Genomic DNA, 26,914 nt, shown 5'->3' with positions numbered 1-26,914 from the left:
TTCAAGTTGATATTGGAGCTTAAATTCAAACCCAGTGTGGATCCAAACCCAATTATGTTGATTCTGTCTTTTAACAGTCATGTTCACTCTCCTACTGGCATTTCCGCAGTTAAAGTCACCATCACTCCATGCTATACTTGCAACAACCTCCCAACCCAACCTTCCTTCCTGCCTCCTCCTTTTTTTTTTTTTTTGTGTGACGTGGAGTCTCGTTCTGTCACCCAGGCTAGAGTGCAGTGGCATGATCTCAGCTCATTGCAACCTCTGCCCTGCCATTCAAGTGATTCTCCTGCCTCAGCCTCTCGAGTAGCTGGGATTACAGGCGCCCATCACTACACTGGGCTAACTTTTGCACTTTTAATAGAGACAGGGTTTCACCATGTTGGCCAGGCTGATCTTGAACACCTGACCTCAGGTGATCCGCCTGCCTCGGACTCCCAAAGTGCTGGGATTACATGCGTAGGCCACCGTGCCCAGCTTCTGCCTCTTACCTTGTTCCCCTCCAAACCTGCCCCTTCTAAGGGGTAAAAAGAATAGCATTGCTTCTCTGCTTATAATTCTTAAAGGCTCCCTGTGGCCTTTAGACTGAAGCTCAGCTTTTTCCTTTCCCTTGATTTGGTTGCTGGCCCTTCATGGTGTCCCAGCCTACTCCTCAGGCTCAGAAACAGTCATTTTCTCTCCTATATTATTCCAGGAGAAGTCAACATGTAGATTTCCCCCTTGACATTTTTGACTCAAACATGATGCTAAGTGCTTTACAGGAATTATTTAACTTACATTTTCACAACAACTCTGTTGGGTTCTCTTTTATTTGAAGCCAGGTATGCTTGCTTGGGAAATCAAGCTGTTGAATTCTATGGTAAACTGTCTCTACTTGAAATTTCCCAAATGCACAGTCTCCTCTCTGGTGTCTGGAATTTTATACTTGCTATGTCTTCTCTCTATCTCTATCTTTTGTTTCACTAACTTATACTTCCTTTTCAGGTTCAGCTTTAGACAGTCTTCCCTCCAGGAAGATTTCTCAAGACTGGTTGAGCTTCCCCGCTATTTCTGCCCATAGTACCCTGTCTTATTCTTAGTCAGTGCATTTCATTTTGTACTAATATTATTTGTTTTCTCATGTCCCTCATGTACTGTAAATTCTTTGAGGGTAAGAACAGGGTCTTTACATCATGTTTTTCTTCTGAAGTGAAGGGCATTTTAGTACAACATCCTCCAACCTCACAGGTTCTCTTTGAGCTTTCACTGTCTATGAGGCTGTGAGTTTGCTGAGCTCTCACTGCCACAGATGCAGCCATATACCAAAAACTGGACCCAGGTAACTGAATTTGTCATGATGGGCTTTGCTGGCATTCATGAAGCACACCTCCTCTTCTTTATACTCTTCCTCACCATGTACCTGTTCACCTTGGTAGAGAATTTGGCCATCATTTTAGTGGTGGGCTTGGACCACCAACTATGGAGACCCATGTATTTCTTCCTGACACACTTGTCTTGCCTTGAAATCTGGTACACTTCTGTTACAGTGCCCAAGATGCTGGCTGGTTTTACTGGGGTGGATGGTGGCAAGAATATTTCTTATGCTGGCTGCCTGTCCCAGCTCTTCATCTTCACCTTCCTTGGGGCAACTGAGTGTTTCCTACTGGCTGCCATGGCCTATGATCGCTATGTGGCCATTTGTATGCCTCTCCACTATGGGGCTTTGGTGTCCTGGGGCACCTGCATCCGTCTGGCAGCTGCTTGTTGGCTGGTAGGCTTCCTCACACCCATCTTGCCAATCTACCTCATGTCTCAGCTAACATTTTGTGGCCCAAATGTCATCGACCACTTCTTCTGTGATGCCTCACCCTTGCTAGCCTTGTCGTGCTCAGATGTCACTTGGAAGGAGACTGTGGATTTCCTGGTGTCTCTGGCTGTGCTACTGGCCTCCTCTATGGTCATTGCCGTGTCCTACGGCAACATTGTCTGGACACTGCTGCACATCCGCTCAGTTGCTGAGCGCTGGAAGGCCTTCTCTACCTGTGCAGCTCACCTGACTGTGGTGAGCCTCTTCTATGGCACTCTTTTCTTTATGTATGTCCGGACCAAGGTGACCTCCTCCATCAACTTCAACAAGGTGGTATCTGTCTTCTACTCTATTGTCACGCCCATGCTTAATCCTCTCATCTACAGTCTTAGGAACAAGGAAGTGAAGGGAGCTCTGGATCGAGTCTTTTCTCTCAAGTTTTGGAAGGGACAGTGAGGAGGCAAGTGGGAACACAGTTTCCTTGCCTTGGATATTTAAAAACAGGTTGGTCAATAACGTTTAAGCTGAGACCACATCAAGAATGCAGTTCCATTTATAACAGCCACAAAAAATACAATACCTAGGAATACAACTAACCAAGGAATTGAAAGATATTTATAAGGGGAACCACAAAACAATGCTAAAAAAATCAGAGATGACACAAACAAATGAAAAAACATTCCATGCTCACAGATTGGAAGAATCAATATCATTAAAATGGTCATACTGCCTAAAGCAATTCACAGATTCAATGCTATTCCTATTAAACTATCAATGTCATTTTTCACAGAATTAGAAAAAACTATTATAAAATTCATATGAAAGCAAAAAAGGAGCCCAAATTGCCAAAGCAATCCTAAGCAACAACAACAACAACAACAGAAACAAAAAAATAAATCTGGAGGCATTATATTATCTGACTTAAAACTATACTATAAGGCTACAGTAACCAAAGCAGCATGGTACTAGTACAAAAACAGACACATAGACCAATGGGACAGAATAGAGAACCCAGAAATAAAGCTGCACATTGCTACCAACTGATCTTTGAAAAAGTTGACAAAAATAAGCAATGGAGAAAAGATTCCCTACTCAATAAATGGTGCTGGGAAAACTGGCTAGCCATATGCAGAAGATTGAAACTGAACCTCTACTTATCACTTAAGATGGATTAAAGACTTAAATGTAAGACCTCAAACTATAAAAAAAATCCTGGAAGAAGACCTAGGAAATACCCTTCTGGACATTGGTCTTGGGAAAGAATTTATTACTAAGTTCTCAAAAGCAATTGCAATGAAAAAAAAAATTGACAAGTAGGACTTAATTAAATAGCTTCTGCGCAGTAAAATAAACTGTTGACAAGACAAACAGGTAAACTACCAAATAAAAGAAAATATTTGCAAACTATGCATCTGACAAAGGTTTAATATCCAGAATCTATGAGGGACTTAAATCAATAAGAAATAAACAATTAATCCCATTAAAAAGTGGGCAGAGGACATGAACAGACACTTATCAAAAGAAGATATCCAAATTGTAAACAAACATATGAAAAAATTCTCATCATCACTAATCATCAGAGAAGTGCAAATGAAAACATAATGAGATACCATCTCACGCCAGTTAGAATGGCTATTATCAAAAAGTCAAAAAATAACAGATGTTGGGGAGGTTGCAGAGAAAAGGGAATGCTTTTGCATTGTTAGTGGGAGTGTAAATTAGTTCAGCCACGTGGAAAGCAGTTTGAAGATTTCTCAAAGAATGAAAAATAGAACTACTATTCAAGCCAGCAATCCCATTACTAGGTATATACCCAAAGTAAAATAATCGTTCTATCAAAATGACACATGCAGTTGTATGTTCATCATGACACTATTCACAATAACAAAGAGATGGAATCAACCTAGGTGGCTATCAATGGTAGATTGGATAAAGAAAATGCAATACATATACAACATGGAATACTATGCAGCCATGAAGAAGAATGAAATTGTATTATATGCAGCAACATGGATGTAGTGGGAGGCCATTACCCTAAGCAAATTAATGCAGAAACTGAAAATAAAATATTTAATTTTCTCACTTGTAAGTAGGGTCTAAATCTTGGGTACACATGAACATAAAGATGGGAATAAGAGATATTGGGGACCCCAAAAGGAGGGAGAGAGGGAGGGGGCAATGGCTGAAAAACTGCCTGTTGGGTACTATGTTCCTATCTAGGTGACAGAATCAACAGAATCCAAACCTCAGCATCCCTCAATATATCCTTGTGGCAAATCTGCACATGTACCCCCTGAATCTAAAATAAAAATGGAAATTAAAAAATAAAAGGACAGTGGTGAGGACTATGGAAGGGGGCTATGGTCTGAATAGTCCTGAGTTATGGACTATATATTAGATAAAGTAAAATGCTAAGTCTCTATAACAAGAGAGCCTTAACTATGGTGTAGCTTAAAGAATGAAGGAGATTTTCTTTTTCTGGCAAGAGTCCACAGTGAGTATTCCAGGCTGGTGGGTGACTCTGTTCAGCTTTAAGGACGCAAGTTCATTCCATCTTGCAGGATCGACATCCCCTAGGATATTGGCTAAGAAAGTTCTGCTGGCCAAATCCAGCTCAGCACTTTTTTTTTTTTTTGAGACAGAGTCTTGCTCTGTCACCCAGGCTCGAGTGCAGTGGTGCGATGTCGGCTCACTGCAAGCTCTGCCTCCCAGGTTAATGCCATTCTCCTGCCTCGGCCTCCTGAGTAGCTGGGACTACAGGCGCCTGCCACCATGCCTGGCTAATTTTTTTTTTGTATTTTTAGTAGAGACGGAGTTTCCCCTATTAGCCAGGATGGTCTCAATCTCCTGACCTCATGATCCACCCGCCTCGGCCTCCCAAAGTGCTGGGATTACAGGCTTGAGCGACCACACCCAGCCAGCACTTGCTTTTTAAATTGCCTGTGAACCAATAATGATTTTTACATTTTTACATGGTTGAAGACAAATTGAAAGAAAAAAATATTTCATGATACACAAAAATTTTATAAAATTCAAATTTCAGTGCCCATAAATAAAATTTAATTAGAACACACTCACACCTATATGTATCATCAGTGGTTGCTTTTGTGCTACAATGGCAGAGTTGAGTGCAGTAGTTCTGGCAGAAAGCATTTGTCAACCCTTGTCTAGAGCCTTCTTATTTACATGGTCAATACTGGGTCCCAGTGGGAAAGAAGGGTGAAGATAGAGCATGGAGGAGACACACTGTCTGTCTTAAGGTTTCCTTCCTCCCTCCCTCCCTCCTCCTTTCCTTCCTTCCTTCCTTCCTTCTTCCTTCCTTCCTTCCTTCCTTCCTTCCTTCCTTCCTTCCTTCCTTCCTTCCTTCCTTCCTTCCTTCCTTCCTTCCTTCTTCCTTCTTCCTTCCTTCCTTCCTTCCTTCCTTCCTTCCTTCCTTCCTTCCTTCCTTCCTTCCTTCCTTCCTTCCTTCCTTCCTTCCTTCCTTCCTCCTCCTCCTCCCTCCCTCCCTCCCTCCCTCCCTTCTTTCCTTCTTTTTTTTTTTTTTCAGGGTCTCACTCTGTCACCCAGGCTGGAGTGTGGTGGTGCAATCTTGGCTCATTGCAACCTCCACCTCCTGGACTTAGGTAATCCTGCCACCTCGGCCTCCTGAGTATCTGGGACTACAGGTGCACAGCACCAAACTTGGCTAATTTTTAAATTTTTTGTAGAGATGGGTTTCGCCAGGTTATTTCCCAGGCTGATCTCAAAACTCCTGGGCCCAAGCAATCTGCCCACCTTGGCCTCCCAAAGTATTGGCACTATAGGAATGAATTAAGATTTCTTGATTAGATGTAGCAATCATCACTTCCACTCACCTCTTTGGTGAGAAGCGAGCCTTAGGTCAAATCTAATTGCAAGAGTAGTAAAAATAGTCCATCGTTAGGTAGCCAGATGCCCAGTCACCATTCAACTATTGTAGAAGAAGAAAAAACCAAATTGTGGTAGATAATCTGCAGTTTTTAGCACAAACTAAGTCCCCAGAATAAAAGCTGATTTTTCATGTGGTCCATGCACTTAATCATTTTTGTATCTATATTTACTTATTTGATATATAGATTGCTCCCCTGTATCAGTTGGTGTTTTGGAAATTGAAGGAGATCTTTATGGCAGTGTCAGCTCTTTTGAAGTAAGGCTTAAAAAGACAATTATAATTCAGGTAATTCCTTACCTGTAGGTAGATGCATTTAAAAAGACATTTATAATCATCATTTCAATGTGGATTCCAGAAGCTATAGAATATGGAAGAGGAAAATATTGAGCTTGGGACTGAATTGGGGGAAAGACAGATTTTCCTTAGCTGGCCAGTAATGAGCATATTGCAGTATGGTGCTCCTCATTGTCACAGTCTCCCTGAATCGGATCTGAGCTATTGCATTTTCCAAAGTTAATAGGAAGGGCACATTTTGAAAATCATTTCATTTATTGACTATTGTATCAAGAATGTGCTTTAGATTCTTTTGGATGACAGCAAGATGCAAAAACAATGCAGAGATGAGAACTTTTCCAGATCAAATATAATAATCCATGTGAATGAAATACAAGTAGTATATGAACATGCTTTATTTTATTGTGTTTTGTGTTATTGTGCTTCACAGATACTTTTTTTTTTTTTTTTACAAATTGAAGAATTGTAGCAATTCTGTGTTAACTCTATCAGTGCCATTTTTTCAATAGCATGTGCTCACCTTCTTTATGTCGCATTTTAGTAATTCTCACATTTCAAGCTTTACTATTATATCTGTTATAATGATCTGTGAGTAGTGATTTTTGATGTTACTATTGTCATTGTTTTGGGGAGCTATGAACTGTGCACATATAGGACAGTGAACTTAACTGATAAATATGTATGTTCTGACTGCTTCATTGAGTAAACATTTTCCTGTCTCATGCTGTTTACAGCATGGTTTACTGAATATTTTAAGCCTACTATTGAGACCTACTGCTCGGGAAAGACTACTTCTTCCAAAATATTACAGCTCATTGTCAATGCACCTGATGACATGAGAGCTCTGATGGAAATGTCCAAGGAGATTTACGTTGTTTTCATACCTCCTAACATAACACCCATTCCATAGCCCGTGGATCAAGTAGTTTTTGATTTCAAGTCTTATTTAAGACGTACATTTTGTAAGGCTATAGCTGCCGTAGGTAGTGATTTCTCTGATGGATCTGGATAAAGTAAATTCAAAATCTTCTGGAAAGGATTGATCATTCTAGGTGCCATTAGGAGCACTCATGACTTATGGGAGGAGGTCAAAATATCAACATGATCAGGAGTTTGGAAGAAGTTGATTCCAACCCTTATGGATGACTTTGAGGGGTTCAAGACTTTAGTGGAGGAAGTAACTGCAGATGTGGTAGAAACATAAAGAGAATTAGAATTAGAAGTGGAGCCTGAAGATGTGACTGAATTGCTGCAATCTCATGACAAAACTTGAATGGATGAGGAGTTGCTTCTTATGGGTGAGCAAAGAAAGTAGTTTCTTGAGATGGAATCTACTCCTGGTGAAGATGCTGTGAACATTGTTGAAATTACAAAAAAGAATTTAGAATATTCCATAAACTTAGTTGATAAGGCACTGTCAGGGCTTGAAAGTTGGCTTGAATTTTAAAAGTTCTACGGTGGTTAAAATAGTGTTAAGTAGCATCACGTGTTACAGAGAAATTTTTCACAAAAAGAAGAGTCAATCAATATAGCAAACTTCATTGTTGTCTTGTTTTAACAAAGCTACCTCAACTGTCAGCAACCACCACCCTGACTGGACAGCAGCCATCAATATCGAGGCAAGTGCCTCTATCAGCAAAAAGATTAAGATTCTCTGAAGGCTCAGATTATTGTTAGCATTTTTTTTTAGCAATAAAGTATTTTTAAAATTAAGGTATGTACATTTTTTTAGACATAATGCTATTGCACGCTTACTAGACCACACTATAGTGGAAACATAACTTTTGTATGCACTGGGAAGCTAAAAATTTGTGTGAGAGCTTGCTTTATTCACTTATTTCTGTGGTCTGAAACCGAACCCACAATATGTCTGAGGTGTGCCTGTAGACTTTCAGGCACCTGACCTGAGTAGATATGAACACAAAATGAGTTAGACTTTTAGGTTTCTGAACAAAATGGAAAGATGAAAAGAAAGCAAAACATACTGGGTTATGTAGTTTTCATTTATTGTAGCAGAAAAAATTCAAATTCCAATACAGGGAATGTTTTCTGAAGTTTGAGAACTACTCTAAGAATAACTGCATGGGAAGTGTCAATAAAGCTTACCATTTTGAGCTTCTTAAAGAATAACTATACTTTTGAGACAAATTACATAAAATGGTAAAAGCTCTGATGCATATCCTTAGGAAGGATCCTAAACATATTAAAGTGAATCTATTGCTTTAATAAAACGTGATACAAGTAATGAAACTGGGAAATACCCAGTTTTGTGAATGTGATTATTTATGTTACACATTAAAACAATAACTCCCTTAGAAACCAGTCCTACCTACCAGAATTTGAGGTGCATGGTATGTGCAGGTATTGATAGCTAAAGTTTTAAAAGCCACTGCTTATGGCAGATCAGTCTGCAAAGAGATAAGCTATACAATCATGTTGTAGGAAATGCATATTTTTGTAAATAGGGAGTTTCTAAAAATACAGTTTCTTCTTTGGGGATATATCTATTATAGAATGAAACAATGTCATATGAAGGACTAATCTAGCATAGCTACTACTTCACTGTTACTCAGAGAATGTCACAGGGAGTATTTCTGGACAAACAAGACTTATTAAGATGGAATTCAGTAAGGACTGATGCTTCTTACTCTGACCATTCTGGGTATTAGGATACTGATTTGTTAGATAGAAACTACCTGGTAACCACCCTTGGGAAGGTGCTGTGACTTGGGACTTGGTGAGAATGACCTGATCTACACTTTGTAATCAGAACCCTACAGTTTTCTGTGTACCATTACATCACCACTGTCAAAAGCTCTGGTATAACTCTCCTTCACTAACATTCTTCTGGTCTCTCTTTTATGGCTCCATGTTGTTCTTGTCCCTTGTACCTGTGCTGTGATTTCTATTTCGTTTTTCATGGTTCTTAGTTTTTCTAGTTAGTCTCTTATTTTTCCATTTTTCCATGCCAAGTCCTTAGCAATTGATTTTTAGGGTGTGTCTGTCAAAATGTTGGCTTTGGCTGTGGAATGCTACAGCTTTGTTCCTCTAAATTGAATATTCTTTTTTATTTAAAAATTATTTATTTATTTATTTATTTTGAGATAGGGTCTCACTCTGATGCCCAGGCTGGAGTGTAGTGGCATAATCTCGGCTCACTGCAATCTCTGCCTCCCGGGTTCAAGTGAGTCTCCTGCCTCAGCCTTCCAAGTAGCTGGGACTATAGACGCACACCACCTCGTCTGCCTAATTTTTGTATTTTTAGTAGAGATGGGGTTTCATCATGTTGGCCAGGCTGGTCTCAAACTCATGACCTCAGGTGATCCACCCGCCTTGGCCTCCCAAAGTTCTGGGATTACAGGCATGAGCCACCGCGCCTGGCCTCAATTGAATCTTCTTCATATCCTTGTTTTCTTTGGTGGCTTCATTCTCATTGGTTCCAATAACATCTTTGGCCAGCCTTGGCAAGGTGGGATTTTCAGCACCTTTTGGTAGGAACTTAAAATGGATCTCATTGCCAAGAAATGTGTTTGCCTTGATACATTGAGATATTTTGTGTAACGACAGTAAAGTTCTGTTTCTTCCCAGGGAGCAACCCAGGAGCACTTTCATTTAATCGGTTGATGCCCAGTATTTTGTGGGCTGCTTTAGCATTCTCACACTCTCATAGAAGTGGAGCGGCTTCCTTTAGAACAGACTGCATAGGTGGTCACTTCACGGGGTCTGTGACAGTCACCTGTCCTCATCTACTCCAAGGCAAGCAGCTACAGGTTATTTACTTATAAAACAGTTTTACAATAGGTATATTTAGTCCACTCCACTCAGGTTAGGTTGGTGATGGCAGATCACAAACTCTTTGCTTGTAAGGATTATAGTTTGGCCTCTGTGAAGGTCCTTCCCAGGATGTAGCTTAGAGCAAGTGTCCTGTAAAGGTTTCAGTTATTTGGCAATAAATCAAGGTGAAGATTTTGCCACTTGGTATGATTTTATTGATTTACATAGCAAATGCTTGTTTAGTGTTTGTTCTGTGCCAGGCACTTCCCTTAAAGTTTTACTAAATTTATTACTCCTAAATTTATTAAATCTTTATTGATAATATTATGAAGTCAGTGCTATTATTATCCTCATTTATACAGGAGAAAACTGAGGGACAGAGAAGCTAAGTAACTTGTCCAAAGTCACCCAGTGAAGTAGGTGGCAGAGCTAGGGCTTGAAACCTGTTCATTGACTCTTAACCTCTGTACAGTGATACCCTGAGTAAATTGGTTCCCTCTCCTGGCATCAGTTCCCTTATCTGTAAAAGGACAGAGTGGACTGGGTGACTTTAAATATCTACCTTTTGAGTGTTTATCATGTGCTGAGACGTTTCATACAGTTTCTTGTCTTATCACAACAACCCGAAGATAAAGTCTTAGTCTCATTTTACATTAGAGCAAACTGAGGCTTGGAGAGGTAAGGTAACATGCCCAGCTTTATATAGCTGTGACAGCAGGAGACCATGAACCAGGTCTGTCTGGTTCCACTCAACGACTCTACCTGTCTCCTCTCAAGGACCTCTTCCAATGCTAATTTTGCATAAGTTAATTCATTCGTTTACCAATCAAGTATTCTGTCTCCTCACTGTATGAGGTGCTGGCTGGGTGCTGAGAGGCCATAGAATGAATTAGACCAGATGCTTCTATCAAGGACAATATTATTTGCAAACATGTCCTCCCCTTGATAGAATGAAATATAAAATAGAAGCAGCTCAGGGACAGGGAGGGGTTCAGACCTGTGTGATGGGGCTCAGAAGAAGGTTCGTCCTCCTGGTGGGGAGTTCAGGGAGGCATCCCTGAGAAAGCCACACTCCCCATGGTTCACTTCAGTTTTTCCCACTTGAGATAATGCCAGCCAAACATTTGGTCTTTTGTGTTCTTTTCAGGATGGAGAAGGATGATGTAGCATTTGGGAAGGAAGAGGGAGGACATGAGTCCTCCTCCTGATGCCAAGATGAAAAAGACCTCCATGGCCATGGTGTCTTTGCTGTGGGAATGCATGTGGGCAGGTATGAGGGACACCCCAACATAGGAGCAGGCAACATGCTGAGAGTGATACGCTTTGCTTCATTGAAGGTGTCAGGTAGCCGGCAGGTGGGGAAGGTCACCAGCAAGCTGACCAGATCTAGCAAACTCAAGTAGCCCAGCATGGCATAGAACAGTTCCAATGAGCCTTTATCACACTTTACAGTCACTGTGGGCCCGGGTTCTGTAGAGTTTCAAGCCTGTGGGGGCCATCTGGTCACCCAGAGTGCACACAAAGCTGCCTGGGTCAGAGAACAGGCAGTGAGAATGGTGCTAGGGAGGACTGGCCCCGCCTACCTCCTAAGCTGGGTGTCTGGCTGGGTGGCATGGAAGGCTGCCACCACCATGATGGTCTTGGCCAGCACAGTGGACATGCAGACAGTGAAGGTGACCCCAAAGGCTGCCTGGTGCATAGCACAGGTGATGGGGTCTGGGTGGCCAATGAACTTGAAGGGGCAGAGGAAGCTGAGGGCCAAGGAGGACAGCAGGAGGTAGCTGAGCTGGCAGTTGTTGGCTCGGATGATGGGAGTGTGGTGGTGTCAGATGAAGATGCCTAAGATGACCAGGGCAAGGAGGAAGAGCAGGGCTGTGCAGACAGCCAACGCCGTATCAAGGGGCTCGTGATAGAACAAGAAGTCAAGGGTTTGGGGGATGCACTGGCTCTTCTGCACATTGGGCCACTGGTTGTCAGAGCACTTCTGACACGCAACACTAATGACATGCAACACTATCTGAAAGGAGAAAGAGAAACTGGGTCAGCCAACAGAGTGGGGAAACTTTTGGAAATTTTTCCATGGTCAAGCAGTTCTACGACTTGTGATGGCTTTTCCAGCAGGCTTGGTGTATTTCAGTCTCAATTTGATGGGCCTTCCACATTGCCTGATGTCCTTGGATTTAGGGCCAAAGACACAGATGGCAGAAATCCTGACAGCAGCTGCTTATCATGCATCAGACTATCATGAAATAACACTGAGACAACCACCTGTGGAAGCTCCAACTCCTATCTAGGATTCCTTCAAATTGACCAGCCATTGTGGTAATGTTGTAATTCATAGCCACAGTGAATTAATTTACAGATTTATTCTTGCATCAGCTGATTTAGTGTAAGGAATATTTATGGAGTACTTAGTATATACACAGATTCTCTTTTTTAATCGTTCTACCCTTCTCTAAATAACAAGATTGACAAAGCTTAACAGTTTTTTATTCCGTAGTGATTTTAAGGATGTATTTTGTGGCCTGAGCCCTGGAATAGTCATTTATTCTTATTTGATCTCTCCTTGATTTGGATATATTTGTAGGGTCCTAGATACTTTGATTCCATGTCTTCCTAGTCTCCAAGTTCAAAGATTTCTCGTTTCTGTCATCGTCTCTTCAGCACCTGGTGGTTCCTTCTCAGCTTCATTCAGTGGAAACTTTCTCTTCAAAAGGGCAAAAGGTATTCCCAAAGTTCTACTTTCCCAGGGAGAGTTTTGAAGAGACTTCATCCAAAGCTGTGGCTTCAGCAATTACCTGGATTCTGAACCAGGTCTTCTTGCTCCAATCTCCCTCCTTTGTCTATTTGTCTATTCATTTCCCCCAGACGCACACTGAAATACACATTGCCTTTATACTGAAATAATTCAGAGGCTCCTCCCTATTTTCTATAGAATACAGCCCATGCTCCTGAGTCCAGCAGGTAAGCTCCTCTGTGATCTGACCACCTGCTTCCTGTATCTTGCATCACAATCGATGCTGAACCCACTCTCAGCTCCTTATTGCTTTCATGCCTTTACTATAACAACTTCCTCCTTGACCTGGAATATCCTTATTATGCTTCATTGCCTTTGAAACCTTGCTTGTTGTTTAAGGCCTGTGTTATATGCCACCCCCTGCATAGAAAAGTCTCCCTGCCTATTCTTTGTTAGAATTAATTGTTCCAACATGCTTTCATGGCTCAATGCTTGAATATTAACTTATTTATTTGAGTATTGACTTCACTTTATAGTCTAGTTTCTTTATTAAGAGGTGAGCTGTGCTAGGTGTAGGGGTACAGTATCATTCTCTTTTAATATATCCTGAGGTCTGTGGGTCCAGGGCCATGCCTTATTTGTTGTTGGTACCCTTGCACCCAGCACAGTGGTTGTATACAGTTGGTGCCAGTTGATATCCGTTGAATGAATGACATCTTAGTAAAATACAGATTATGTCATTAGGATAATTCTTTTTAAACATTTATGAAATGCCTACCATAGGCCAAACGTTAAACTAAGTACAGGATTTGAACAAACTCATGGTTGATAAAAGAAAGAATGAATGTAATAACCTCAAATGGCTTTAATGCAGCATCTGGGAAGGTCACATTGATATCTTCTTTTTGATCCCCACTTTCCTGGACTTTTCCACTGAAGGAATTTCCTTGATGTGTACACAGCTTTCATCTGAAGCCTACTCTGGCTGTTGGCTGGCCACGCTCTGACCAAGAACCAGCCTCCCTCCTTACCTGGTGACATTGCGATTTTTCCTCTGGGGCAGGGAAGGATTTTGTAGCACATTTTGACTTCTCAAATAGGGTTGACTTCTTGGTTTCCTCAGGACATTTTTCACTGCAGATAGAGGAAGGGACCTACACACAAGAGGGGAGAGAGTGGAGGAGAGAGAGTGGAGGGGAGAGAGTGCTGGGGAGACTGCGGGGGAATTGAGTGACATCTGTGCACTCAGGTCGTGGAGGAATAAGCCTCATTGTTTTCACTTACTGGGACCCTCTCTCTCTTCCTTTCTCTTACTCCTTCCCTTATTAAACCCCTCTTTATCACTTTTTCCTTTTCTTCTCTCTTTCATTTTCCTCTTCCTTCATTTCTTGCTCAGATAATTAAAAATGTGTTCCATAGATCAGGTACTGTACAGAGGGTTAGGGAAACAGTGATGGGTAAGAATAAGCTCTTCGGGATTTTGAGTGTGGTGGGAAAACAAGACATCTTGCCGGCTGGAATTCTGGTTCTGCCCTTTCTTGTTGGGGTGTCTTGGGCTTAACCTCTCTAAGCTTCAGGTGCCTCTTCAATAAAATGGAGATATAGATGGGGCACCCCTAATTTGAAAATCTGAAATCTGGAATGCTCCAAAATCCAAAACTTTTTGAGTGCCAACATGATGCCTCCAGTGGAAAATTCCACACCTGACTTGACATACACAAACTTTGTTTCATGCACAACATAGTTAAATATATTGTAAAAAATTACCTTCAGACTATGTGCATAAGGGGTATATGAAACATAAACGAATTTCATATTTAGCCTTGGATCCTATCCCCAAGATATCTCCTTATACATATGCAAATATTTCAAAATCTGAAAAAAATCTGAAATCCAAAACACTTCTGGTCCCAAGCAATTCGGATAAGGGATACTCAAGTTGTAGTAATAATATGTATTTTTTTTTTTTTTTTGAGACACGACCTCTGTCACCAAGGCTGGAGTGCAGTGGCATGATCTTGGCTCACTGCAACCTCCGCCTCCCGGGTTCAAGTGATTCTTCTGCCTCAGCCTCCTGAGTAGCTGGGATTACAGGCGCATGCCACTACAGCTGGGCCAATTTTTGTATTTTTAGTAGAGACAGGGTTTCACCATGTTGGCCAGGCTGCTCTCAAACTCCTGACCTCAAATGATCCACCTGTCTTGGCCTCCCAAAGTGCTGGGATCACAGATGTGAGCCACCGTGCCTGGCCATAATAATATGTATTTTGAAGATGGTGTGGGGATTAAATAAGACGATGCAAGTGAAGTCCATATCACAGTGACCAGAATTGTGAGTGCACTACAAATGCTAGTGAGCCGGGATCATATTCTGGAGTGTTAACTGAAGAGTTTGTCTTTCACCTTGGGCTCGTCAAATCCCTTTGTTTATATTTAAGGGACTAATTTTCACCCAGCCCCAACAGAACTGGGCCATCCACAGTGAATCAGAAACAAAGACTACAGACACTAGCTAAGCCTCGGCACCACTCAAGGGTTCCTTGAGTCCAGGGTGTCTAAACCTCAGCACTACTGACATTGGGGCTGAATAATTCTTTGTTATGGAGAACTGTCCTGTGCATCTTCGGGCATTCAGCAGCAACCTTGGCCCCTGCCCACTGGATGCCAGCAGCACTCCCTCAAGTTGTGACAGCCAAAATTGTCTCCATACATTGTCATTGTCACGTGAGAGGCAAAATCACTCCAAGTTGGGAGCAACTGAGATTTAGATGGTACTTGTAGAATGAATTTCCTTAGAAGGGTCTGATGCAAGGATTCTGTGGTCTGGGAAAGGAGAAGTAAGTGAGAAGGTAAGTACCTGGGCTGTGAGATACCTGAAACAGTACTGAGTGAAGATCTCAACAGGCGGGGTCAGCCTCTTGCCTGCAGGGCGATGATGCTAATTTCTTCCCTGGAACTCTATTCTGCTGCGTTGTTCATCGGCAACTTTGTTCCCTCCTCTCAGGGTGGGATGATTTGGACATTGAGGTGTGATAGTCATGGGAATAAAAAACCATATGCCTGACTAAGGTGAGACCAGTGGGAACAAGTTTGAAATCACAGAGAAAAGACATAGAACATACTGTACCAGTTATAGTCATTTTCTTACTCTTTTCGTAGAGGTATGTGAAAAATGCTATAGTTGCTCAGTGAAGGGAGTGTTTAACCCTGCCTACACGAGTTAGAGGAAACTGCAGGAGGCGTGATGATAGTTGAGATGTAACTGCACTTAAATTAGAATTTCCTGGCCAGACGTGGTGGCTCACACCTGTAACTCCAGCACTTTGGGAGGCTGAGGTGGGTGGATCGTCTGAGGTCAGGAGTTTGAGACCGACCTGGCCAACATGGTGAAACCCCGTCTCTACTAAAAATACAAAAAATTAGCTGGGCGTGGTCGTGGGTGCCTGTAATCCCAACTACTCTGGAGGCTGAGGCAGGAGAATCACTTGAACCTGGAAGGCAGAGGTTGCAGTGAGCCGAGATCGCACCATTGCACTCCAGCCTGGGCAAGAAGAGCGAAACTCCATCTTAAAAAAAAATTAAAAAAAAAAAAAAAAGAATTTCTCCCTCTGGTGATCTTAGATACTTAGGGGTCTGGGAAGTGACTAATGGGATTCCATGGGTTATTTTTCACTGCTTAAAAAAGCTCAGCATTGATTGCCTATTTCTTGACATAAGTCTGCAAGGCTAAAGCAGTAACATCTCCAGGTATCTGGAGTTGACCATCTCAGGATAAACCTGAATTGGCAACTGTATGTAATTTATTTTCCCATTGGCTCATCAGTTATCTTTGCCTTTAGCAAGGTCCCTAATTTTGGGAGCCAGGGAGTTTGGAAGGTTTTATTTTCTGAACAGCCTCAGAGTTGTGTAAGTCAATAATCCACCCCTTTTTGACCCAGTATCCTAAGTGAGTTCAATATGACAAATACTCCTGGAGCTTGAAATGTGAGAGGTGCTGTGTGGTCTTTGTTCTTAGGGTGCTCTCAGTTCTAATCTTTAAGAGTCCTTCTGCCCAGACAATTGTGCTGTCATCGAACAGAACATCTTTTCCAGAAGGTGCTCTGAAGTCAAAGTGTCCAGCAATGGCTGTCCTTCCTGACAGGTCTGGGAGAACATAGATATTTTTAATGTCAAACATTGACAGCACTTCCCCATCTTTGGTGAAGAAAACCTCTTCTTGGGCTTTTGTGGCGAAGTTAACCTTTCAGGCATAATGGAGCACCTGAGAGAGGGATGGAAGATAACAGTAAAGAAATTGATTAGGAGTAGCTGGGCGCAGTGGCTCACACCTGTAATCCCAGGTTTGGGAGGGATTTGGGAGGCTGAGGCAAGCAGATCACAAGTTCAGGAGTTCGAGACCAGCCTGGCCAACATGGTGAAACCCCATCTGTACTAATGATAGAAAAAAAAAAAAAATTAGCCAGGCATGGTGGGGGGAACCTGTAATCCCAGCTACTCAGGAGGCTGAGCCAGGAGAATCACTTGAACCCAGAAGGCAGAGGTTGTGGTGAGCCAAGATCTCGCCACTGCACCCCAGCCTGGTGACAGAGCGAGACTCCGTCTCACATTAGGAGCCCTTCCTCCACATCCCTGGACAGTTCTCCCATATCTATGCTTGCTGGTGCCTTGAAGGGAGGCATCTTATCTCTGCACATTTTATGAAAAAACTGTTCTGTTTTCTCATGTTCCAAGTTTGTGTTAATCTATATGGACCAGGGTGGGGAAGTGAAAGTCAAGATAATGACAATCTGAAACATTAGGTCTTGCCTAAGACTGATTCACAGATAGGCTGGTCTTATGAATGGAAACCTATCCAATTTTTTACAATCCATCCATACAAATTACATAGCATCCTTCTTTGTGCCAGATAGGATTGGTACCTAGGATAGAAAACTCAGTCCTGCCTGAAGACACAAAGAAGTGTGGCTGATAAAAAAAAAAAAATGTGTTTTGACTAAAAGCAGATAAGGATTTGCGAATTACCCTGATTTGATCGTTACATATTGTATACGTGTACTGAAATATCACACTGTATCTCATGAATATGAACAATTATTTCAATATATCAATTAGGCCGGGCACGGTGGCTCACAGCTGTAATCCCAACACTTTAGCAGGCCGAGGTCAGGAGTTCAAGACCAGCCTGGCCAACATGGTGAAACCCCATCTCTCAAAAAAAAAAAAAAAGAAAGAAAGAAATTAGCTGGGCATGGTGGCACAGGCCTGTGGTCCCAGCTACTTGGGAGGCTGAGACAGAAGAATTGCTTGAACCCAGGAGGCTTGAAATTTGATAAATGGTGACTATGGGTGGTGATGGATGTGTTAATTAGTTTGATTTTGGTAACCATTACACAATGTAGATGGGTATCAAATGATCACATTGTGCCCCATGAATACATACAATTTTATCTGTTAATTATACCTGAACAAAGCTGAAAAACAAAGAGTAGAAAAGGGAAGATAGGCAGAGTGCCTTCAGGAATCGCTCTAGTGACTTTAGATCCAGCGGCTTGATCTTTTGACGTCTTTGGAAAAGGTGGGATTGGCTTTGATTTTGTGATTAGGAAAAGAAGTGGTCATCTTTTCCAGAAACCTGGAACTCTTTAAGAAGACCTTTGAGGTTCTTTATAATAGAGCTCTTACCCACCTTTCCAACCTTTCCTTCTACTGTTCTTTTCCTTTGGCCATCCTATGCTTTGAATTAGCTGGATCACTTTCCTACTCCTGCAAGTGCCATTTTTACCAATACCAATACCAATATTTTTGCTTATTCATTATTCTTTTAACTACAATGTAAACATCTTGAGGCAAGCACACATTTTGTACATTTCTGTATCCCTCATTACTCCAAGTACCTGAAAATACTTGTGTTTAGTATATAAAGTGCATGAAAACACAAGTGCTTAGTAAACACTTGTGACATAAAAATGCATGCATTGAGGCCAAGTGTGGTGGCTTATGCCTGCAATCCCAGGCTGAGATGGGTAGATCACTTGAGGTCAGAAGTTTGAGACCGGCCTGGCCAACATGGTAAAACCCCGTTTGTACTAAAAATACAAAAATTCGCCAGGCATGGTGGTGCGTGCCTGAAGCCCCAGTTACTTGGGAGGCTGAGGCAGAAGAATCACTTGAACCCAGGAGGTGGAGGTTGCAGTGAGCCGAGATCGCGCTATTGCACTCCAGCCCGGGCGACAGAGCAAGACTTTGTCTCAAACAACAAGAACAACAAAACGCAATTACTTTTGCACCAATCAAATATATGTGTGTGTGCGTGTGTTGAACTGCACTATGAAAGTTCATAAGAACTAGAGCATGAAGTTTGAGCGAATGACTTGGTTGGGAGCAGAACTGGTTCTAGAGTCCTGAGCCAACATTCCTGGTGACATTCCTCATTCTATCTGAATCAATGATGCGACTTTGTAGATCTTGCTCTACATCTTAATTTTCTCATCTGTAAAAAGGAGACCTACACCATAGGGTTATCTTGAAAATTAAATGCATTAATACATAAAAGCGCTTCGCCTGTTACTCGACATAAAAAAACACTAAAAAAAGTGTTTAAAAAGGTATTAGCTATTATTTTTCTTACAGCCTTTAAGAACTTATACTACAGAAGCACCAATGAAATTACCTAAAAGCCATCTTAAAGAAGCTGAGCCTAGTTTGAAGATCTTTGCCATGGTTTGGATGTTTGCGTCCCCTCTAAAATTCATGTTGAAACTTAATTATCATTGTGGTGGTGCTATGAGGTGGGGCATTTCGGAGGTGATTAAGTCACCCTCATGAATGAATTAGTTCTTTGAAAAAAGGGCTGGAGGAGGCTGGATGTGGTGGCTCACATATGTAATCCTAGCACTTTGGGAGGCTAAGGCAGGAGGATCGCTTGAGATCAGGAGTTTGAGACTAGTCTGGGTACCATAGTAAAACCCCATGTTTGCAAAAAATACAAAAAAATTTAGCCAGGCATGGTGGCATATGCCTGTAGTCCCAGCTACTCAGGAGGCTGAGGTAGGAGGATTGATTGCCTGAGCCTGGGAGGTCGAGGCTGCAGTGAGCCACGATCGCACCACTGCACTCCACCCTGGGCAACAGAGTGAGATTCTATCTCTAAAAAAAAAAAAAAAAAAGGCTGGAGCTAACTACTAACTTAGGCCCTTTTGCCCTTCTATCTTCAGCCATGTGAGGCAGCAAGAAGGCCCTTACCAGCCACTGCATGCTGGTGCCTTGATCTTGGACTTCTCAGCCTCCTGAACTGTAGGAAATATATTTCTACTATTCATAAGTTACCCAGTCTGTGCTACTTTGTTATAGCAGCACCAATGGACGAAGACAGCCCTCTTTTAATATTAAAAGGATTTTTGCTCTACTTTGACTTTATTACTAAAACTTTGCATGGCTATTTGCAATATGTGCTTAATGTTGAACAACTGGCTCTCTTCTGAAGCCAGGATTTTTGGTGTTTGCTGATTTCCCTGGTGTAAATACTCCCACTATGGCCAGATTGAAGCTACCAGTGGTTTAACAAATGACTTGCACAATTCCTGAAAATTTAACAATTGACCTTCACTGTCAGAGCCAGTTCTCTCTGTTGGACCTAGACCCCTGGTATCTATACTAAGATGTCTTATGAATGCTGTGAAGAGGCAGCTGTCACCATCTCCCTTCCTTCTGCTGGAGATTTTCTAGGCCACAGGTTGGCATACTACTGTCTGTAGGTCAAAGCTAGTCTGCCACCTATTTTTTGTGTGATGTGTGAATTAATAATGACTTTTACATTTTTAAATAGTTGAAAACTCCTATTTCTGTGTTCATAGATAAAGTTTTATTGAACACAATCAGATTGATTTGTTTGTGGATTTTCTATGGCTGCATTTGCACTACAACGGCAGAGTTGAGTAGTTGTGACAGAAGCCGTATGGTTTGAAAATCCTAAAATACTTACTCTCTGGCTCTTTACTGAGAAAATTTTGCTGACTGTCTAGTCCATTAGTTGCTACATTTTAAGAAAAATCTTCTTTTCGAAGTAAAATCTTATGCTTCATACTAATATATTAGGCAGAGAATATAGAGCATCTCTGGTTGGTACAGGCAGCTATGGGGTCCAGAGCCCCATCCCCAAGCCTCTCACTGCCTGAAGAATTGTTCCATCAGCTGGGGCACCTAAGTCTCCCTAAAGAACTCTGAGGCTCCAAGGAACAGACAGTAAAAATTACTGATCTGCACTCACCTTCCTAAGGCTTCCAAGGTTATACAATTCAGAGTTTTTTTTTTTTTTTTTAGATGGAGTCTCACTCTGTCACCCAAGCTGGGGTGCAGTGTTGCCATCTCGGCTCACTGCAACTCTGCCTCCCAGGTTCAAGTGATTCCCATGCCTCAGCCTCCTGAGTAGCTGGGACTATAGACACACACCATTATGCCCGGCTAATTTTTGTATTTTTAGTAGAGACAGAGTTTCTCCATGTCGGCCAGGCTGGTCTTGAACTCCTGACCCAAGGTGATCCACCTGCCTTCCAAAGTGCTGGGATTACAGGTGTGAGCCACCGTGCCCAGCCCAAGGTCTTTTTGATTAAAGTACCTAATGACCAGAGAGGAAAAGAGACCTCGAACACACAGAAGGCTGATGATTAGGCCAAGCACTCAGGCTCAGCTCTTCCTCTAGCTGAAAACCCAGTGCTCTCCTCTTGGTGGTGTTGGTTGAGGCCTTTGTCCTCTGAACTCTATCTCATCTCTTTGAGCTTGTTCCAGCATTACCTCTCTTACTATGAGGAGAAGACCGCCTAATCTTCCCTTCTGGTCCTTGTCCCTGAGCAGCCCATGAAGAATGGGTGTCGGTGCTGGATTGCATGTTCTACATTGCAGATTTACCAGTTTTCTAACTTGGTGGTTAACTCTTTCCTACTGTGAATCTCATATGGTCTTTGTTGCATGTTAGCATTGGCATGTAGTGGCTGGATGTCAGGACAATTGCGTTCTCTTCCAGCTCTGCTTCTCTTTTTCTGTGATCTCCCTGCTTCATGTTGGACCAGCAGATTTCTAAGGCCCTTGGCTGTTTGGACGTCATCACCATTATAAGCAGCAGCGTCAAACCACCTGGAGAAAGCTGTAACTCATAATATGCACTAATCACCAGCCAGGGTTTGTATGTATGATTTCTTATTTTCATAACAACCCACAATGTATATATTATTATACTCAATCTACATAGGAGAGAGCTAAAGCTCAGGAAAGGTGACAAGGCCCCAGAGAAATCCCATATTGAGATTTGAGTCCAAATCACTTCGGTTCTAAATTTGATCTTCCTTTCATTAGGCTACACTGCCTCTCTGCTAGTCTAAGGCTCACAGAAAGCTGGAATGGCCAGGGCCTGGGAAAGGCTTCTTGGCCGCTCACCTGAGAAGGCCTGGCTTCCCATGCATTGGCATACATGTCTCCCAGGAACGGTCCCTCTCTCGGACAGCAGGACGTCAAGTTCTGATAGGCAACCCACAGGGCTGTGGCTGCCAGGTAGGCTTGGTAAATGGCAGTTAGATCCGGAAGTCTGAAGGCAGATAGGTGGGCAGTGGTCATGTTCTCCAGCCCTGTGCGATGCCAAGCCCCTTTTCTGGCACTTTGGATGGAAGCCCCAAATCCAGACCCCCTGCATCCCTGTAGCTCCTGCCACAGCTTCCTCATCAGACTGTTGCCTGGTTACGGGGCTGGGCACAGCGCCAACAGGAAGTCCCTAAAGACAGGTATTACTCCTAAGTGTATGATCAGGCTCAGGCTGCCGTTCAGCAACTCATGGGCTTTGGGACCCAGCACCGAGGGGTTAAATGCGAAGGAGGTGGAAAAGATCCGCATCTTTCCAGTCACATTGTTTCCCTGAAGGGCTCCCACCAGGAGTCTGAAGTGAAAGTGGTAGCAGTCATAGATGATGACCATGGCAGCAGGGGTTTGGGTGATGATGTTCACCGTGCTGTTGATGCTGTCATCTACACTGTTGATCTCTGAGAAGGCCACGCAGCCACCGTTGTCCCCGATCTGCTTCTGCAGCTGCTACTCCAGCCACTCAAAGTTGCTGTTGTCAGAACTGACCAGGCCTACCCAGGTCCAGTTAAAGTAACTCAAGAGTTTGGCCAGGACCCAGGGCTGGTGGGTGCTGCTGGGCACTGTGCGGAGGAAGGATGGGAACTGGAAACAGTTGGAGAACTGAGGGCGCTGAGATCCATGGCTGATCTGGGGTAAGGAACAGGGCTGTACATTCCTGGCCTGAACACACTTGCTCAGGATCCACAAATGCTCTCACCAGCCTTGTAATTTGGCCTCGTTTTTCCCTCTCTGCCTTTTATTTCTAATTATTATCTCACTGGCCTTTGATATATGCTGTTTCCAGGTCCTTCAAAAGCCTGTGGGCTCAGGCCTAAGAAACCAATTGACGTTTTTAGAAAGGAATGCAGTGGACTAAAGAATGCCAACATATCTTCCAGTGGGGGTGGGAGAAGCAGAGAGGTAAAGATGTGCTAACGGCTTTGTTTCTCTCCATACATTGTATAATTCTTGGCATTATTTGAAAGATAAAGCTTCAAGTGAATTAAAAACTTGTATAATTGTTAATAGAATAAAAACAAGATACATAAATTCCAAAGCAGCAGAAGGAAAACAATTGGAAAAAAATGATCCAATTAACAAAAATTCAGGGCCGGGCACAGTGGCTCATGCCTGTAATCCCAGCACTTTGGGAGGCTGAGGCGGGCAGATCAGTTGAAGTCAGGAGTTTGAGACCAGCCTGGCCAGCATAGTGAAACCCTGTCTCTACTAAAAGTACAAAAATTAGCCAGGTATGGTGGTACATGCCTGTAATTCCAGTTACTTGGAAGGCTGAGGCAGAAGAATTGCTTGAACCTGGGAGACAGAGGTTGCAGTGAGTCAAGATTGCATCACTGTACTCCTGCCTGGGTGACTGAGTGAGACTCTGTCTCAAAAACAACAACAACAACAACAACAACAACAACAACAACAACAACAAAAAAAAAAAAAAAAAAAAAACAAAAAAAAAAGGAAAAGGAGAAAGCACAAGAACTAGAAAACTAAATAAAAATCTCTATTATTTCTATTATAGAAAGCAATGACCCAGCATAATAAATAGAAATTATATAAGAGGGCAGGATAGCATCAAACCATATCAGCAGTCAGCTTAAATGATAGGTTACATTACCCTACTTAAGAAGAGTATGCTATATTCTCTACTTGCCTGTCTCCATGCACTCTCCAGGCTTCTCTGTAATAGCTCTGAGCTCCAGAAGGGCTGATCTTTGTGGATTGTGTCAAAGGCCTGCCCTGCCCTCTGCCTTCTGGTAGGAGGCTTGATGGGAGACTGGGGGTAGCGGGAAAGTGAGGTTGACGGTGTTCATTTCTCCCTGCTCAGCCTTGGGTGGGCAGTGGCTGCCTTCCTCAGCTCTGCTTCCTCCCCGAAGGATGGAAACAGCTTCCTACTGTGGCTGTCCTTCAGCTGTCTCACTGTTACCCCTTTCCACTCCTTTGAAAGCAGCCGCTTCATCTGGGTTTTTCTTTTCCAAAGGTAAAGAAGGGAGAATTGAGTTCTCCTATCACAGGGCACCTGAGTAAAGATTTTGACTGTAATAGGTGGGAAATTTTCAAACTGGATAAAAATCAAGCTGGTTATCTGCTATTTAGAAGAAACACAAGTAAAGCAAAATCACGAGAAAATCTAATATCAGGGGATGGGTAACATAAAAATCTTAGGTGAGTTCACTTGACCTGGAGGCTCTCCAGCCCTCCTGCCTAAGGAAAGCTGGGAGGCTTTTGGAGCAGAGGGGAAGGGGTTGTCTGTGCAGAGTGTGATTTCTGGTGGGCGGAGCTAGCGGGTGCCCATATGATGTATTAAGTTTTCTTTAACCTGTTTATTAGCAGAAAACTTTTCAGGAGCTATGGTCAGGAGTTCGAGACCAGCCTGGCCAGCATGGTGAAACCCTGTCTCAACTAAAAGTACAAGAAGTAGTGGGGTGTGGTGGCTCATGCCTGTAATTACAGTTACTTGGAAGGCTCTGCTATGGTCAGTTGAGTATTAAACTTAAGAAACAGTCATGAAATTAAGAGAGTACTTTTTTTTTTTTTTGATAGAGGAGGATAAGAACAAAACACAGTATTCCCCGTTTATTGAGGAGTCCCACGCCTGCTGTGCAGCCTTCCCTGATGCCTGCTCCTCAGGCTGAGATCTAGTTCTCAGTTCTTCGTTCATGCCAGCCCTGGGATCATCACCTTCATCACGTCATCACTGAACTCTTTCTACTGCATAGTGTTCGAGTTTATGCCTTTTCCTCTCCAATCAGATTCTAAGCAGGATCCATCCAATTTATCTTAGTTGTGAGTGCATGAGTGAATGGCTGTTCTTTTCTCTTCTCTCCTACTCATCTTCTTCCTGCTTTCCTTCCCCTACAGGCTCCTCAGGTCTATGCAGGGGCTTGCTGTCAGACTTTTCCCAGCCTACCGTAAGGAAGCTGTCCTACCAGATATGTGTAGACAAGTTCTTTTACTTCAAAGTTTTTGGTGAGTCTTTGGCCCTATATTGGGCAAAATTACACAGAGGATATGGGAGCCAGCTTTTCTCCAAAGATAACTGCTCCTTCCAGGCTTGCATTGTATCATCATTATCACTAATAGCAATTCCAAGTAACAGTCATTGAGGGTTTGTGAAGTAGCAGGCCCTGGTTATTCCGTTGTTAATATCCACAATGACTCTAAGAGGCAGATACATTATCATTAACCTCTGTTACCTTCGTTTTATAGAGGAGGAATGTGAAGCTCAGACAGACGACTCAATTTGTCAAGGTCACATAATCAGTAAGTAGCGATCGTTCGTAAGATCCAGGTTTTCTGACTGTCAAGCCAGTGCCCTTCGTCGTTTCTAGCTCTTTGGCTTCCCAGCCCACCTCTGTCCAGTGATCTCTGTTGGTGAGTTGTGTGAAATGAGGTGGGTTCTTTGATTTTTAGGGATTCTGGGGTTTTGGAAAACCAGAGTCGGCAACAGCAAGGGCTATTGCAAAATGCTCAAGAATTTCTTAAGATGTAACACATTTGGAGTTTCCTTGGATATTTAGTAAGTTACAGGTAGCACTTAGCATATGTTAAGCATTGAGCTGCTGGTGGTGGTTACAATCTACTTTGTAGTTTCAGAAATGTCTCAGTTCAAACCCATTCAATGGATGGGTTCTGAAAAACAGCTACATGCCAGTTCATATACTAATATAAGCAAGACCAAGTTGCCAATCTCAAAGATGTCCTGGTGAGTGGTGCATGAGCAACAAGATGATGTCATAGTTTCAAGAAAGAGGAACTCACCCAGAAATGACTGACATAGATGAGACTGGTGCAGGCTTCCCAAAATCATTGCCAAGACCAGACGCCACTTACTAAGAGTGAGAAATACAACTTTCCATGTGACCAACATTGTGTTGGCTGGTCAGTGTATTCTCTTCCTACAGGAAGCCTCTATCTGAAGTCAAATTATTCTCAGAAGGATTATCCATGAGGCTAGCATTGTGGCACAAAGAAATAACTGGACCATTGTGGCTCTGAAGTCAGACCTGCCTAGACAGAGTTCAGCTCAGCTGAGACATCCTCTCCCTTATAAAGGACAGAAACACCCAGGTAGGCTGAGCCATTTTTTAGTTGATTGGGTTATCATCATCTATCTAGGAGAGAGACTCCCTTAGTTACATTCCAGTCCTAAGGATATGCCTGGCCTACCTCCCACCTCTCCCCAGCATCAAGCCCAAGGGTCCTTTGTGAAGAGGTTAACTTTGGCAATTTAAATTCATTTTCCTAAGGATCAGCCTTGGAGGTCACACACTCCTAGGTCTAGAGCCCTTAAAAACTGAACTCACCTAGGATATAGGCATCTTCTCTCTAGCACTGTGGGGAGAATGGTCTTAGGTCTAATACTACCTGCTGTGCTGAATGAGACCTCAAAGCAGCCTGCAGGCATGGGGACTGTATTAATTTCATGCACTTCAACTTTTTTAGTTAAGGCAATCAAGATCGTACACAAGTGACTTATCTTCATGCCTTTGTAAGAGTTTTCTTTTTTTTTTTTTGAGACGGAGTCTGGCTCTGTCGCCCGGGCTGGAGTGCAGTGGCTGGATCTCAGCTCACTGCAAGCTCTGCCTCCTGGGTCCACGCCATTCTCCTGCCTCAGCCTCCCGAGTAGCTGGGGCTACAGGCGCCCGCCACCATGCCCGGCTAATTTTTTGTATTTTTAGTAGCGATGGGGTTTCACCGTGTTGGCCAGGATGGTCTCGATCTCCTGACCTCGTGATCCGCCTGTCTTGGCCTCCCAAAGTGCTGGGATTACAGGCATGAGCCACTGCACCCGGCT

The 26,914-nt window shown here is 42.8% G+C and overlaps 1 protein-coding gene across 1 annotated transcript; it reads left to right on the top strand.

Moving 5' to 3' along the window:
• Positions 1 to 1,271: 1,271 nt before the first annotated feature.
• LOC104677678 (olfactory receptor 6Q1) lies at positions 1,272 to 2,261 on the top strand. Its single transcript, XM_010382790.1, has one exon. The coding sequence runs from the start codon at positions 1,289 to 1,291 to the stop codon at positions 2,240 to 2,242; it is 954 nt and encodes a 317-aa protein (XP_010381092.1). The 5' UTR covers positions 1,272 to 1,288; the 3' UTR covers positions 2,243 to 2,261.
• Positions 2,262 to 26,914: the final 24,653 nt, after the last annotated feature.

This window comes from Rhinopithecus roxellana, chromosome 15 (genome assembly GCF_007565055.1).
Source record: "Rhinopithecus roxellana isolate Shanxi Qingling chromosome 15, ASM756505v1, whole genome shotgun sequence".
Taxonomy (NCBI): Eukaryota; Metazoa; Chordata; class Mammalia; order Primates; family Cercopithecidae; genus Rhinopithecus; species Rhinopithecus roxellana.
The sequence above is the reverse complement of the archived record's forward strand: the minus strand, read 5'-3'. Positions and strand labels throughout refer to the sequence as shown.

What these genes read in the sequence shown, in the direction of transcription:
- LOC104677678 (XM_010382790.1), top strand. Translation starts at nt 1,289, where the DNA reads ATGCAGCCATATACCAAAAACTGGACCCAGGTAACTGAATTTGTCATG.